The 17572-nt window shown below is 32.8% G+C and overlaps 1 protein-coding gene across 3 annotated transcripts in view; it reads right to left on the bottom strand.

Annotated features, from left to right (window-relative positions):
- The window catches only part of LOC105152329 (ADAM metallopeptidase with thrombospondin type 1 motif A), a 51526-nt gene that overhangs the window by 9122 nt on the left and 24832 nt on the right, over positions 1–17572 (bottom strand). For 2 of the 3 annotated variants that reach the window (XM_087408079.1, XM_087408081.1), the window contains exons 6-19: positions 10328–10526; positions 8880–9090; positions 8078–8288; positions 6264–6478; positions 5685–5837; positions 4959–5108; positions 3864–4015; positions 3265–3604; positions 2596–2684; positions 2122–2469; positions 1631–1797; positions 1284–1534; positions 567–945; positions 28–186 (exon numbers count right to left, since the gene is read on the bottom strand). In XM_087408079.1, the coding sequence (XP_087264205.1) occupies positions 28–186; positions 567–945; positions 1284–1534; positions 1631–1797; positions 2122–2469; positions 2596–2684; positions 3265–3604; positions 3864–4015; positions 4959–5108; positions 5685–5837; positions 6264–6478; positions 8078–8288; positions 8880–9090; positions 10328–10526 (3024 nt within the window). The remainder of the gene's footprint in view (positions 1–27; positions 187–566; positions 946–1283; positions 1535–1630; positions 1798–2121; positions 2470–2595; positions 2685–3264; positions 3605–3863; positions 4016–4958; positions 5109–5684; positions 5838–6263; positions 6479–8077; positions 8289–8879; positions 9091–10327; positions 10527–17572) is intronic. The other variant, XM_087408080.1, reaches the window with a different exon arrangement.

Raw genomic sequence — 17572 nt, 5'->3', positions numbered from 1 at the left:
TACAGAAAATTGTCCAATGTACTGTACCGGACTCCAATCGCTGGCATGCCATTGATGACAAGGACCAGCATCGCAGACTTCTGTTACGACCGGCGTACTGCTGCAGAACGTGCGCGATACCACGCGATTCTCGACCTGGCACCAGGAAGCTCTATGTCGTTTTCCCATGCCACAAGTCACGGAGCACTGTAACATTTCATGATATCCATTAATCCAAATTATTCACAAATATTATCCAATACTGCATGAGAGATATTTAAAACATAACAACTGATCAATTATATTTCGTTATCAGAAAGTACTTTTAAGAGAAAGATATTTAAAGAACAAATATGTTTTTGTGTTCTGTATAACATATCAAAATATTTCTATATAGCTAATTTTGATAAAATTTTCTTCAGAATTTTTATTTTTTTCTAAATAATTATAAAATTATTAAGAAATTTTGAAAAATTCTGAAATTCATAAAAATTTTGAAAAATTATGTGACAAATTCTAAGAAAAACTATCAACAAGCTAATCTGATTTTAACATCACATTTTATCTCTGTATAGCGTGCATCTTACCTGACTCCATTCTCCCAGATCCCATTTCGGACAAGCCTCTTGATTGCACGTCTGCTTAAGATGTTTCTCCTGTCTGGCGCAATTCTCATCTCGTACCTGTCTCTCATTTGAATCAACGCATATCGCGCTTCTCAATTGCACACCGCCGCCGCACGAGACACTGCAGACATTCCATTCGCTGTAACTCCAATGAGCATCGTCGCAAGGACCAACACATGGTTGGTGTTCGCTCGGTTTTTCGATGTGCAAGCATGCATGCGCCGGTATCGGTCGTGGAGGATGCGATGAGTCTAGCAAGATTTGAACGCATCGCGAAATGACAGTTCGCACGCCCGGACCACAGTGATTCGAGCATTCAGACATGGAAGTCGTTTGCCATCTGAAAGCGATTTAAATATGTAGATTCAGTAATTAGAGTTATCATGAATGCAGAAATACCATTTAAATTTTGCTACAATATGCGCATAAAATGCACATATCCTACTAAACATAAACTAACAGTAACATTATATCAATATTTCCTATTCAATATGAATATAATGTAACACATATTGTACATAACAGTTACATTGTTGAATAGAAAATTGCAATAATAGATATAATATTACTATTAGTTTGTGTTCAGCAAAATTCTTTTATGTTCTTATTTCATAAATTTTTAATTTTTCCAAATGATATATTACTGATCCTTTGTTTTCGCTCGCGTTTCTCACTTACTGCAATGTACAATGCGCGTTGCACATCTGACTCTCCTCTTGCGGTTTTTCCTCATTTCTGCAATAAGCATCGGGCACTGCTTCCTTGTGCTCAGTACTTCTACATTCGGCTTTACGATACTTCATACCCTGACACATTCGATTGCAAGTTGACCAATCGCTGAGCAACCACGTGTAGCTATTTAGAATTCTTTTGGGTACAGTGTACTCATACGTGATTTGTGGTGGATAAACGTTTCCTACGGATAATACCTGGAATTCCGTATTCTTAGTTGAGCGGAGTCACATAGCCAGAGAAACTACTTTTAGCTAAGTGACGTAATTGTAAAATGTAAACGGTGAACCTGCCTCCAAAATTAAATCGATGGCAGTAGGCCGGGAACTATTCAGTCGTTCCACAACCGATTCCGGTCCGCTGTATTCAATAGTGACGCCCGGATGCACGATCACCTTACGATGCATTACCATAAAGTTTCCATTTAAAATATATTCGCCGTCTTCTCCAATCCGTAGCGCTATATAATAATATGTTGGTTTAAAAAATAATAAAATAAAAAAACTTTAATAGAAAAGCTGAGATATAAGGTCACATGTACATATTACATTTGATTCACAATAAATCTTTATGTGTAATTTTCTTTACATTAACATGACAATATTTTTATATAAATATAGAATAGAATAGAATAGCTTTATATTATCTTCAATTTACTAATTTTATATGATTATATTTAATTTAAATATTATTATAATATCCTTATTAATTGTTTAGTACGTTTCTGATTCATTAAAAAAATTAATTTAAAAAATCTATTCGAAATAACGCAGGAAAATCTTACCGAGATAATTACTATCGTTGTGAGAGTTTAGCCATCCGTGTTGTTTAATATCAATATAGCTGCTGCCTGCAGGAATTTTAGCTACCCTAGTATAACCGTACACGCTAGTGTTGTAGGCACCCGCGATTCTCTGACAAGTGGCGTTATTTCCTCTGCAGACCCCGCAGGTATCAAGATCGGCTGTCGAATTCAAGATGTGATCGCATCCAGCGGGCTTACATTGGCCATTAACGCATATGTGAAAAGTGTCGGGGCCGCAGGGTGTCCCATCGATTACTTTGTCGCGTAACATGTAATACTGATTGCTCTCCACTTGGCAGTATAGTTTGCAGCGATCTTGTGGCAATACTATAAAAAAAAGTTCCAAAAATCATATATTCCTCACATAACTTCCTCCGGAAATTGAGTCAAATCTATCGCATAGATTAAAAAAAGATGAATTTAGAAATGATAAAAAAATAAATCATTGCTTACTTCTTGTATACTTTGCGTGCCACTTAACATCTCTAGCAAGATTCTGAATGTTAAAGTTATTGTTATCGAATTTCGAGCACTGCTGTTCTCTGTAAATGAAAGAGAAAAATAAATATTAATGCATTGAAATAATCAACAATGCATTGAAATAATAATGGTGAATAATCCACTATTAATTAATATATTGAAGGAACTGGATCTAAAAATTTAGACGCAGCTAACGATATAGATCTGAAAATAATTTTAGAGCATCAAAACAATTATATTGGACGCTCAAGTATTAGGTGTTGGAATTAATTCGTAGCGTTTTTTAATGAAAGAATGTTATTTATTTCACATGAGCATTAAAAAATACATTAATAAAAGTACTTCCCATCACTTGTAAAACGCTACGAATTAATTCCAACACCTAATATAATAAACACTGCAAAAATTCTAACAACCAACTTGAGCGTCCATAATTATTTTGATAGTTCAATAAAATTATTTAGATCTGTATTTACTAAATTTTCAGATACTTTAACAAAAGCGTTCTTTCTTCCGTATACATTTTAATGTCGAAATAATTATATTAATTTCGTTTTATCAGTCGTCTTGCCATTAGAATGCCAATTAATTGATAGAACTATGTTCTTGCGGATTTATACAATACATTTTCTTCATACGTACCTAAAATCTGGGCTACCTGAGGGGCACTCTCTAGTGCCGCAGCTGCGATATTTTACGCGCTCGCCGATGCAGTAATTGCCGCCGTTGTTCGGCGCCGGATTGTCGCACTCGCGATACTTCCTCTTGACGCCACCACCGCAGGTCCGCGAACACTCGCCGTATCTTCCCCACTCACCCCATTGACCATGCACCGGCTCGAGGTTTCTACGCGAGACACATTCACCGCGATGACACCATTTATCGACGCCGCAAGCTGTACCATCAGCCCAGGGCATGTGCTGAGTATGACACTGCTGATGATGATCCCACAGTGGCGCGGTGCACCACAGTCTCCTACACACTGCCTGGCCGGTAACCGACCAAGCTCTCAATTTACTTCAATTCTTAAGCAAATTCCGTCATAATAACGCTACGGAATAGACAAGTCAAAAGCAAGCTTGAGCTTATTCCAATAGATATTTCCAATCATTAATAATATTATATAAAGACACATGCTAAACATGAAATTAAAATAAGCGAGAGGATGGAATGTATTTTGTCTGAGATACGAACACAAATACGTCTCCATCAAACGCGTGAAGAGAACGTTTTCGACTTACCATCACTCACCATATGAGGACAGATTCTGGATCCTTGCCCGAAGACGAGTTCGCACTGTTTGTTCTCCGAATAGTCTTCGCCGGGTAACCGACCATTTTGTCTCTTCATCATTTTACTGGGCTCATCAAGCAAACAGTTAGCATATCCGGCTCTGGAACAAAAAATCATTACGAATTAATTAAACAATTCTCGATCTCGTTAATTAAGAGAAAGTTGTCCATTCACCCGAATAGCTTTGAGGATTATATTTCTCGTGACAATGCGTGAAATATATTACAAGTGTATAACAGTCGCTTAGAATCTCGTTAAACCGGATCTCTAAGCAACAGCGATGACTCGTTTCGGCCCCTTCGGCGTCATAGAAAAACTCGCGACATTGCCTTTCTCGATCGAAATTAATTTATCTGGCCGATATCCATTCCCTGGAAATCGATGTGTTTGACGCAAACGGTTTATTCTCGGCTTTCCTATTTGTGCTTGAATCGTGATTCAAAATGCAATTTTAGAACGCGTTATTTCAGCCTACAAATGACAATGAATTAATTGCCTTAACTAATTAAGAGAACACGATGTAATTAAATTATTTTGATAGCAAAAACAGAAATAAACCTAATTAATCTGATTAAACCTATTTAAACGCAATACATGCGCCATTAACTTGAGACATATGAAGTGCCTTTCGCTAAATATAGATACAAGAGACATCAAGAGACATCTTTTAAAGAACACGAGAGAACTTTCAAATTAAATACGATTATTTATTTAGAAAAGTTGTAACATATTTACAGAAAGCTAAATGTCAAAAGAACAGAGAAAAAATTATTTATTTATTAAAAATCAACTTAATAAATCTCTTATTTTAATAAAATTCTAAAGACGGAACATTGCCAATAACCATTAATGAATTAAAGATCCCACGAATTGTACCGTTATGAACAGAAAGGCAAATCAACACGGTCACAGACAAAACCTGACATCGCATTGCGTACTGTCTCAAGTAGAGGTCACGAGTCAATTAGTAACGATCTCTTTCCAGAATGCTCCCCGGCACATCGTTTATAACCGAGTCATTCGCCAATTAATGACTGACTCACTCGAGAAATTCGGTGACATAGTGTCGGGAACACTTGGACCACTCCCAGGGAAAAGTATTATCGTCCAGCATGCGGGACATTACGTTGTGCACACCCGAACGATTCCTGAAACCAGCGCACTTGGAGTCGTCATCGTGCGGCATGTTAAGTCTGTAATGCATTTCGGATATTTCCTCTGAGTGGCATGAATGTTTCAAAAAATCATAGTCATAATATACGCATAGATAAAAAAAGCGAAAAAGAATTGGAAAATTAGAGGTTTAAAGATTAATTATAAAAAATGTTTCAAAAAGAAATAGTATGAAATATAAATTCAGTAAATACTAAATAATATAATCAATGTTATAATTTTATACTCAACAATGCAACTTATAATATATGTTATATTACATTTATACTGTTGAGTATAAAATTATAATTAACATTTATTACTGTTAGTTGGTATTTATTGGGAAATGTATAATATAATACAAGATCTACTATAAAAAGGACAGAGAAAAGAAGAAGATTGGAAAATCAAAGACTTAAATATGAAGACACACATGGCAAACAGATATATATAGCACAACAATAATCTCATGAAGAAGATACGACGTATCTTTTAAGAAGGTTTAAATGATCTCATTACATAAATTATAACATTACATAAATTATAACATTACATAAATTATGTAACATAAGTTATAAAGAACGTATGGTATACTTTACGACGATAAATATATTTACACGTGACCAATCTCGTGTGCGATGGTAAACGCTGCGGCTAATCCATTATCCTGCACGATAGCGCACGAAGATCCAGGCGAGCACATTCTACCCAGCTCGGCCAAGCCCAAAGTATCACAACGTTTTTGGCGCGGATTGTGACACAGATTTTCTCTGAAAATTATTTTCAGATTGTACACGTGTCACATGTTTTTAAACTTTGAATCTTTATTTCTACAAGATCATTGTTTCGGTAAATTTGAGTTTGAAAAATTTTAATAGAAAGTCATCATTTGAAATTATTTTATATTCATTATTAAACATATTGTCAACATTCTATTATAATTTCTTTTTAAATTTTTTAATTAATCAGATAATAAATTTACAAATATATTTTAAATAAAGTTTTTTGTTATTTAATTACATTCTAAAAATTAAATTTAAATGCTTTATACTTTAGACAAGAAAAATTTTAGTTTCAATCGTCTACTAAACTAACTAAAAACTATTATCACTTTATAAAAAACAGTAACTTTTACGAAAAATTTTATATTATAGAAAAACGTATATTTTTACAATATAGATTCTTCTAATACAAACCTAGTTAATAGAAGCGCAGCGTCGTGATGTTCTGGTGAGGGTTCATCGGGATTGTTACGTTTCTGCCATTGACAGAATCGCTTCAACATTTCAGCCGCCGCGATTCCGTCACTTCCGCTGTGCTTGACACCGAATATTTCTTCAGTCTTGACGATCTTCATCACTGCAATGCTTACTGGATTGCCAATAGACTGGTCTTTGTAGATCCGTGAAACCTATCCTTCCAGGGGGGCAAATAGAAACATATCTGGTAATTCAGTTGTAACAAATTAAGATATCTGAACCGAATAAGACCTAGCACTAAATAAGGACTAAAAACTTTTAAATTTATTACTTAAAAACGTGCTTCACGCCAGTAAAATAAGTCCTACAGAATTTCATTTAAAACTGATTTAGAAAAGCAATGTTTAGTTCCTTTATTATTTTTATTTTTATTAATTTATTTTTATTTAAGCCTCTTATTCGGTACGTTTATACATGTAAAAGTCAGAGTTTATAAAAAAAATTTTTTTTTCGTTTATTCACAAATATTCTATATAGAAGATATATTTTACTTTTATATGTGAGTGAAATAAAGATTTTTATTCTCATTTATTTCCTCATTAAACAAAATTAAAAAAAAATAAATAAATTGGATGGGCCTTATTCGGTTCAAGTACCTTAATTAATTACTTTTTAGCTCATTAATTACTTTTTAGCTTTATTTGATATATCTCTATATCTGATTAAAGACTCTATACGTGTATATGTATTAAAAGAGACATCCGATCTATTCTGGGACACTATACACATAAAGAGTCTATTTTGATCTTTTGTCTGCACTCTTTCATTCATAAAAAATTCATGAATCTTAAAGTTGATCGATTATTGTTGAGAAACGCGATTGAATCATCGAACAGACGACAAGCGTAGGTTCGTGAAAGCGAACTCCTCGCAGGATGTTGCCCTCCCCGTAAGGTGTGGCCTTCGCGTGGGATACATAACTGGCGTAGCGTACTCGGTAATGACCGCCGTGACGAAGCTAATTGTCGAATTACATTGAATCGACATCTCTCATCCCCTTCCTTTTTTTCTTTATTGGCTCTGTTTTTTTTTACTAAGACTTACTTCGAAAGAAATATGCCGATGCAGAGAGTTTCGTTTTCAATAATGAATAACATCTTACTGCGTCCTTGATCTTTATCAATGGATTTAAACATTGCTATGTTCATGTTGTGACAATGTGAATTACTCTTTTAAAATCTTTTGCAATTTTTTTATCAAAGAGATTATTTATTTATTGCATTTTTTTAATTTTTAATGTTATACTTCCATTATAAGAAAGAAACTCTCAACTAAAAGCTATTAACTAAAAACTATTAAAATTTGTTCAAAATTAAAGCAAGAATATTCTTTCATCATACATTTTTTTCTCATAAAATTTAGCTCACTAGAAACTCATTATCTTAATTAATTACTCATCAAGATTATTAAAATTAAGCAACAATCCCGCATTGCAAGATATTTTATATATATATATATATATATATATATATATATATATATATACTGGACTGCTCAGAAAGTAATGTCCTACATTTTTTCTCAACCATAAATATAGAAAAGTGAAATTTTGCTGCAAATTTGAAGTTTGAAAAATGTGAGGTATTATTTTGTGACCTCATATAAACAAATGAACACATTAAATGTAGCCACAATTTTTTATTAAAAAAAAATGTAAAGGACCATATCTTGGTGCGGCATTAACACAGAAATTTAATTGGAAAGCAGAATTGAATATTTTGAAACTACGTCTAAAGAGTATATATACCCACCGTGCTCATCAAGACAAGAATGTAACTGACCAAGCCAGTACCATGATACTCCACCATTTTCGCATCGGCTACCACCATGATCTCGATGAAATATTCACGCGGTAAGGCACGTCGCGGTCTCCATGTCACGAAGGGATCCGAGTCCATCTCTGAGTCCTGTGCGTCTTCGTTCTGATAGCCACGTTCATGTTCACGTTCCATAATATAATACCTAGAATTTATAGAACAAGCTCTACAGATTGACAGAGCGTCCCAGAATATGCAGAAAGCGTATCGTTGTTCCTCGTGAAGATTAGAGTCAACTCTTCCGCGAAAATATTGTGAGAAAAGGCGACAGTTCACAATTTTCAAATTTTAACAATTAAACTTCCTCAAATTTCGTTCAAATTAAAACTCGCTTTAAATTAAACAACAAATAATATGCTGTTTACATACATTACATACATTACGTTTAAAACTTTCTGAATTCTGAAGATTAAAATTCGAAAATAATTTCTTGAATACATAATAATGAATTTCTAAAATTTGTAATAAGTATATTTTTCAGACTATCAAGAAAATATTCTTTGTTAAAGATAACCAATACATAAAGAAAGGATATAAATTGAATAATTATTTTTCTCAGCAACAGAATATTTTTTCTGTGCGTGGAACATTTTGCGAAGTACTAACACAATATTTAATTCAAAATTTATTCGTTAATTAAGTTTAAGAACAAATTAAGAACAACAGTTGAAATATCTCGATAATTTTCAAGATCTTCAAGAATATACAAAATTTGCGTATTTATATGTGCCTATACCTGTCGTCATAATCCAATCTCTGAAAAAAATCCCGATGCTCGCTCAGCTCTGTGAATTGTTCGTACCTCTCTTCCTCCTCCCTAGGAAACCGCTCCAACGATGCGGTTTTCCGCGTCAATGATCTACGCTCCCGCGAACGCTCCCCGACGTAAATTCTACGAGCGGAACTATCGTCGGTTAACGGAGAGGGGATGTCGTCTGAGTCATAATCTGTGGGCAGATTGGCATCGACAATGCCAATTATAATCAAGTCAATTAATTCGGTGTCCAATAGAAAAATTCGCAAGAATATCGCTCGACAGAAGAATATCGGAATCAACAATTGACACCGTACCATCGCAATACCATCGTAGATCCGAGGTCAGTGTTATTTAAAACGAGAGACCGCAGTCTCGCGATAGATGTGACAAGAAACGAGAAAAATTTCGAGTGTACGGTGTAGTATCAACGACGTTGTTTTGTGGGCAGAAAGTACGCGCGTCGCCAAGCTGTCTCGATGGTACATCAGAATCCGCCCGAGGGAAGACGTAAATGCCTGAACCTGTTTTGGTACAGGTGGTCGTGCGAGTATGTGTTGAGTGAAAAAAGACGCGACGCTTTTTCTCCGAAGCCTCGTGAAGCACGTGAACATGCGTATCGGAATTTCATATCGGAATAACCGTGGATATTCGCGAGATCGTGGTCCAGCGCGGTAACATAAATAAAATGTTTCTTGATTCATCCTCGTTATTTTCGACCAATGCTGGAACCAGTATTAATTTATTATTGCGATCAGTATTAATATGCTATTGATATTTTATGTCGATTCTTCTTAACGATATGTTTACGAATATATGAGATATTAATGTAATTTTATTGTCAATGCGTGTCAAATCTTAGAAGATATAATTATAATATGAATAAATTATTATAATGTAATATATTAATTAATTATAATATATTATAATTAATATATTATAATGTAAATAAAGAATAATACTCAATTTGTTCAAAAGCTACGTTTTTATGTCAATCCTTTTTAATAATATATTTAAACATTACATGAAATGTTAATATAATTTTATTCTCAATCGTAGCGTCAAATCTCAAATATAATTATAATATAAATAAATAATTAAAATGTAATATATTAATTATAATACATTATAATTAATTGTAATGTATTAATATAATATAAATAATTCTCAATCTATTAAAAAACAATAAAATAAACTAAGATTTCTATTTTGTTCAATAAAACATTTATGATTGTTTGTACATTTTGATAGCCACTGTTGAAACAAATTTGACTTGGTTTCATTTTCTTCTGCATTCCTTCGACTTGCTTCTTCGGACAGAATGACCCGCTTTTCCCGACTGTGTCACTAACGAATCACCCCACATACCAAGCGGATAACGCATCGTGATATTGTAAATAAAATCGAAATAAGTGAATCTTCTCATTTACCTATTAAGCCGCAGTTGCGACTTTTAACATCATTTTCAGGAGCATCGTAATTGGAGTCATCATTTAAATTGATCGCAGCCGTAGGTACACGATAGATCGCGTGCTCTAACGAAGACCCAAGAGAATCCTTATCGTCCTCGCGCCAATGCTCGGTAGGCTTAATGAAGTAGTTGCCCATTGACGTCTTCATGTGACCAGTCTGAAAATAAAATTTACGAAAGAAAATAATCCTGCTAATTTAATAACATAGCATTAACGAAATAAATTTATCATACTCTTGTTTTAATAAAATGTCATTTATTTTATTAACACTAAACATTTCTTACTGACTGAATTAAGGATCAAGCGAATAAATTATTATAAAAATAAATAAATATTTAATTAAAAATCAAGTGTTTCGTTAGTGTAAAAAAACATAAAAGTAAATAATTTTCAGACTTGTTTTTTTTTTGCACAAAAATATAGATAATATTAAACTAAAAAATAAAAATGGTCAATAATGATCGCTCAATACTTCTAATGTTTAATACTTATTGAATAAAGAAAATTATTTTCAATCAAACTTAGCTAATGCTACAATATATTAGGTGTTGGAATTAATTCGTAGCGTTTTACAAGTGATGGGAAGTACTTTCATTAATGTATTTTTTAATGCTCATGTGAAATAAATAACATTCTTTCATTAAAAACGCTACGAATTAATTCCAACACCTAATAGTATTATTTTTTTCTATGTATAATAACGCATGATAAAATGGAACTAACTGGTAAAATTAATACAACTTGATACGAATTCAATTGTAAAATAAGATTTTGCATCATACATACGAGACTTAATTTACGTTTCTAAGAAAATTCATTTTACTCGAAAAAAAAATCGATTGGAGTTCGCGAACCTTTGGCTCGAGTAAACTATTTCCTAACGATTAGACAGAATTACGTTGGAATTATTTATAAATGTGACGTTTCATGTAATCAGACGAATTATTACACATTACGCGTTTACGTGAAATAAGAGAAGATTCGGTTCGCGTTTATTTTAAGCAGCGCTGAGTTATAGACAGATGCTATTAGAAGAGCGTTATTTACAAACGAAGCGCTACTCGTTGTTATCCTATTCGCCAACTACGATACGTTTCCTTGATTAAACATTCGAAACGGAGATGAACTCTCTAGATCTATTTATTTTTTCGAAATACAGATTCTCGACATTCGGCGCATGTGCGTGCTGTGAGAGGAACGAACAGGCCTCCTATTTCAAATACTTGTGACTTATGGCCCGTGAATTTTATTATAGTTACATTATCAAAGATCTCGAGCTACTCTAATTCAATTAAATATAAATACGCATTCCGATGCTAGAACCGTACGAGAGCAAGGACGTTCCTCAGCGAATTAAAACTGGATATTATATAACTTGAAATTTCCTGTCAAACGACTCGAGTAATAAAATTAATAGGGCAACTAATTAGCATATAAATAGCGCTAAATTTCTCGAGCTCTGGAACGAATCTTTTGATAACATTGAGGAGATCAATTCAATGGAATAAAAACTTATCTTACTGTGTCAAATTCCCTGACTTGAGAGTGAAGAAAATTGGAAAGTTATGTGTGTAACGTGAAACGTATATTTTTTAATTAAAAAATACGCCCACTTTGCAGGATAATTAGGAGATTCAGGAAGTCATTGGTGGATCCAGAAATTATGGGGGATCATTGGTGCGCCACGAGTGAAATTTTTTTTTAAATCAAATATGAAAAAAAAAATTAAATTACTATTTAAATTATTACATTTAAGATTAAGAATATTGCTGAAGAAGATTCCAAAGAGAATTAAAATGTTCAAGACTTTGAAAAATAAAGAAGACATCAGCACATCAAATGGAGTAACAAATTTACTTGTTAAAATTTATTGGGCATTTTCTCTCGCGCTGACTCTTATTAGCCCTCTTATTAAATTAATTTGGTTTTTGTTATTTTAAAGAGAGAGAGTTGATTAACATATTTATTTTTAAATTATTACATTGAAACAGTTTATTTAGATGTATAATTCATAAAATGTTTTGTTTAAAATTATATTAACACAAAAAAAGAATAATATGATAGAATCTGTTTTTTTATATATAGGAATTTCTTAAATTAAAAAGTATTTTAATTTTGGAATATTAAAATTGTGATTAAGCATTTCAAAAACATATAACATTTTACTATAAATTTTAAAAAAAGGAGACTCGAAGAAAAGGCTATCTTATGCTCTCCTCCTTCGTGGATTTGTCGATAGCAGAAGGTTAAAACCTTGGCTGAGGTAATATTTTTCGCAATAAGTGTTTGCAGTATTTTAAGCTTATCAATATCTATTTTTGGTCAAAGCGAATGGTGGTTGGTTGCTTATTCACATGCAAATTTGCAAATGCATTTTTCAGTCTTATTAAACTACGCGCCGATTTGGCTTATCAAACTTGAAACGCAATCATACACTGAATTAAGCAAACAATAATATTACAAATTATACTCATCGTCAAATACAAAAAAAAGAATGAATAGAGATTATTATTTAGCTAGGTGCTCCTAATATTTAAAAAAAAAATACGCAGGACACGATTGACTAAATTATACTAATAACTGTCTGATTCAGACAAATTTACATAACCGCATAAACACATGCATAAAGAAAATTATCCAATCACATTGCTGTTATAAACATGCGCGTAAAATTTGATTGGATAATTTTCTTTATGTATTCATATATGCAGATATGCGAGTTTGTCTGGATATATCCTAAAGGTTATAAAATTTACATAGAAATATAATATTATTAGGCACCAAGAATCAGCCTTGACCACATTTGGAGCTTATTTCTTACTTATTTATATTATTCACGTACATTGCGATCTAATTTAGCTCATTGTGAAACGTTTTAATGCAAATTCAAGGTTTATCTAACGAAGTAAGAAAGAGAATTGTTTCCTAGTGAGATCGTCTTGTCGCGAAGCGACAGCGCAGCGACAGTGCAGCGACCGTGTAGATAACGTGAATGAAACTTTACTAGCCGCAAACCATCGGCCGTAAGCGATGGCACGCGGCTCGTATACGCGGCTCCACTCGATTCGCTTGTGTCTGCGATTTGCATTCTTGCCGACATGCGCCTTCTCTATTCCGCGGACAAAGACTGACTTGAAGATTACCGAGAACTCTCGGCGGGAACGCCGTTTTTCTCTCCGTCTCTTCTTCCCCGTATCTCTCGTTCAGTCACTATTTTACCCTTTCGCTCATCTCCCTTTTTGCCTTTTCGATCGGCCAACACACAACTACGGCCACTAACGACCTCGCGATTATCCTGCTGAAGCAATTCATCGACCTTTCGACGAGGCTGATTCAACGTGCCCCTCACGTCATTCGGTGAAAATGCCGCTCGTTAATTAATAATGCGAAACATTAAAAATGTAGCCGCTTAAGTTCACATGGAAAGGACAATTTTGCTGAAGTATCTAAATATGATATTTAATTAAATATGAAAAATAATTTTGTGAATTATCCAAATAATTATGTACATTGTTAGATAAAAAAAAATAATAATAACCCAATTTCTTGAGTTAAATAATATTTTGTTAATTTTAACGTCTATATGTAGATTAATACATTTATGTGTTTTTTTTTTAAATAAACAATTCATATTAATACGTATGAACTTAATAAATAATAAATTAAATTTGAGTCAATTGTTTTTGATTAAATTGTTCAACACTGTTTTAATTAAATTAATGACATATTGAATAGGAGCTGAGGCGATCTATAGAAATGATTAAAAATATGTGAAGGTAAATGACCATGAACAAGCAACAAAATTTAAATCAGATAATAATATACAATTTTATTCATCAGATAATGATAATGACACACTTAAACTCTCGATTTAAACTCTCTTACAGACTCTTCTGATTAAAAATAATATAAATTGAATATAATTTGACGTTATGAATTTAAAAGTGTAAAAATTTCAAACATAATGACACTGAGAAGATTTCAAGTTGAAAATAAACGAATCAAAACATTCTGTTTATATCAATCAGAATTCTGGTCATCTCTATTAAAATCTCAATTAAAATTATTGTATAATAGATTCAACCAGAAAATTCTGGTTTGTCCATTTTCAATTGAAATTCTAATTAATGCAACCAGATTCTTTTTCCAGTGGAATAATGCTGTAAAATGTTTTACATTTTAGCAGTTTCAGCATCTTACATAATTATTTTGGTAGTCTACCAAAATTATCTTTAAATTCATGTAGTTAAATTTAAATACAAAACCGTCCTCTCCATGCAGATATTCAGAACAGCGTTTGCAATGAGATTCTTTACCATAATCGTCTTAAGTAATGTCCTCATTCTCTTTGAAGATGCGAAAAAATAATTGAAAGAAATTAGAAAAGAGTAAGAGAAAAAGCGAATTCACGCGTGACTTTCTCTCACTTCTGACATCGTGGCTCAATCGTGGCGGAGGAAACGCGGAAGCTTCGAAAGAATTAAGCAAATTAGCTAGCAATTTTCAAGTATCTCCTCGCGTGAATATCCCTATCCGAGAGCAAGCGATGTCAAATCGTGAGCGAGCATCTTCTATACTGCGACGGCAAGTCGTAAAAATGCTGACCGCATCCTGTATCCTTCGCGCTTTCGTTACAGAACGTGTACATTATGTTTGCATATTGTTGATTGTTTTGACTCGACATGTCGAATCGACTTTTACGCCGGCGTCCGTGTTTATGCTAAAACATCAAAAAGCATGTCGCGACGACGGAGTTAAAAAACAGCGCTATCAAGCGCTATACCGAGAAAGATGCCTCAAGACTCGGCACTACCGGGAAGAAAAAATATGCGAAACGCACACCACGAATGCATGTAACGTTTCGTCGTGCACAACCGAGCCGGCTTAAATTATAAAGGCAGTTAGGGTACCAGGCCAGGCCAGAGTTATCTTTATTTAGGTTCCGCTTAATACGCGAGGTATAATACATCATAATATAAGGTGCCTGGCTCTGTAACGTGCTTTGCGCGGCCTGTACAAACGGAGACAATAATAGACTATGGTAATTCGATACAAGAACGCGTCTGAATATATTAATATTAAATATAAATTTTAGTTCTTTAAGACAGGAATCATATATTTTTTTTAAATATTTGGGGAGAATTTTTTGTAATACAAAATAAACGGACTTAATAACTTCATCTAATTTTGATGATTATTTTTCTAGTGACTTGGCCATTATAATAGCGTCGTTTTCGAATCTAAATTATCAAATAAATGAAATAAACAAATAGATAAAAAAGTAGAAAAACATGATGAAGAGATGTGTTCTTTCATCAGCAAGAGATGTGTTCATTCATCAGCAAGAGATGTGCGATTGTTATTATTATCATTGTTATCTCATATTATTGCTAATAATAATAATGAATATATAAATATATTTAAATTTCTTACTAAAATATGTAATTGCTTTCAACGTCGAGTTCTTTAAACTTTAAACTTTTGACATTCATTTTTGATATCTTAAAAACGCTCTTATCTTAATGCCTTTTATCTTAACCGAAACAGAGAGTTGAGAGGAAACTTCTTAAATTGGTAGGCGTTATCGTTTACAAATAAATACTTAATTAATCGAATAAATTAATTACGTTTCACACTTATGCATCGTCTCGTTGTCGGGACACAAATCAAGTTCAGCATTTCTGCAGCCTGTCTTTCATGACGAGGTGATCCTTATTAAGACGACTGCATAAAATGTCATCACAGACAAAATATCTCCAATTAATTCCGCCTATTATATTACACATTTCTGTCAAGGTCGTCAGGTCGATCCAAAACTGGTCGTACCGGCTCGAGTAGAACTTACAGATTTGCGTTCTTATGATGCTGTTCCATGTCGAAAAACAATATCGAGTTTCTTAGTAAATCGGGTGCTTCGAACGCACTGCAAACATTTCATCAATTCAAATGATTGTTCACGAGATACAATTATATGACGTATGTGAGTTTTACATGAAGTGTAAAAGTTAAGAAATGCAAGGAGTCTTCATAATATTTATGCCAAATAATTGCCAACGGATTACATCGAATGCAACAATTATTCTTTTATTATTTATATCTCTAAAGTAAAAGCATCAATCAAAATTTTCATTTGATATTCTAAACAAAATTATTTTTATAAATTGATATAAAAGAGTTTACCGTTTAAAATCGCAAAAAGATGTATGGATTGATCTGAGATTGAGATGAGATTCTAACTAATCTTTCGTAATCTATAATTATATTTTTACTTCCGTCTGTCTATAATCTAAATTTTTTGTTCAATTCAAGTTTTTACTGTTATAGACTTCAAGAGATATAGAAAAATTCAGAGTCATTTTTCAATATCTCTGTTACATTACCAAATAGTTTTTTAACTCAAACGTTAAAAATTTATTTAATAAAAATTAAAATTTGAAAGTAAAATTTTGCCTGTACTAAAAAAAACCCAGATTACGAAAGGTTAAAAATAATACAATACAAATTTTGACGTAATTATATTAGAATGATGTAAAATGTGAGATCCTTCCTTTGTTAAAACCTGCGTTTCACCAGCATGAAGAAAGAAAGGAAATTGGTTCTCGATCTTGTAAGTCGAGTACAATTTTATGTCAAGTATTCATTCACCGACTTTTCCCATATTTATTAGATTAAGATACAAGAATGTTAACATCGTCCCATTCGTCCGTTATCATGATCGCCTCGCCAGCAAAATTCCGTACGATTTGTAATAGAGAGCTCCAGTTTGCCTAACAGCGTAATCTGTTATTATGACGATTCGTGACTGAGATTCAAACAAATAAAAAGATACACGATGATTACTGAGCCATGAGAAATTATCTCGAGTTTCTCGCCACGCGCGCGCATCGGTTCTTGACGGCCATATATATCATACGTGTCGAAAGATACATAAAATCGGTACATTATGTGCATTTATACTGCTAACATAAGAATCATGGAAATCTGAAAAAGTTTTTATAATATTTTTTTAGAATTCTTCATATTTTAAATTTATAAAAATTTCTTTAAAAATACTTTAAATGTTTTTTTTTCATTTTATAAATTTTTTTTAATTATACAATAAGAAATCTTAAGAATTATAAAATATTTCAAAATTTATATATATAAACAATTCTAGAAAAGATATAAATATCTCATTGTTAGTACTTTTGAACAAAAAAAAAT

The sequence above is a fragment of the Acromyrmex echinatior genome, chromosome 7, assembly GCF_024713525.1.
Source record: "Acromyrmex echinatior isolate Ae372 chromosome 7, ASM2471352v2, whole genome shotgun sequence".
Lineage (NCBI taxonomy): Eukaryota > Metazoa > Arthropoda > Insecta > Hymenoptera > Formicidae > Acromyrmex > Acromyrmex echinatior.
The sequence above is the reverse complement of the archived record's forward strand: the minus strand, read 5'-3'. Positions and strand labels throughout refer to the sequence as shown.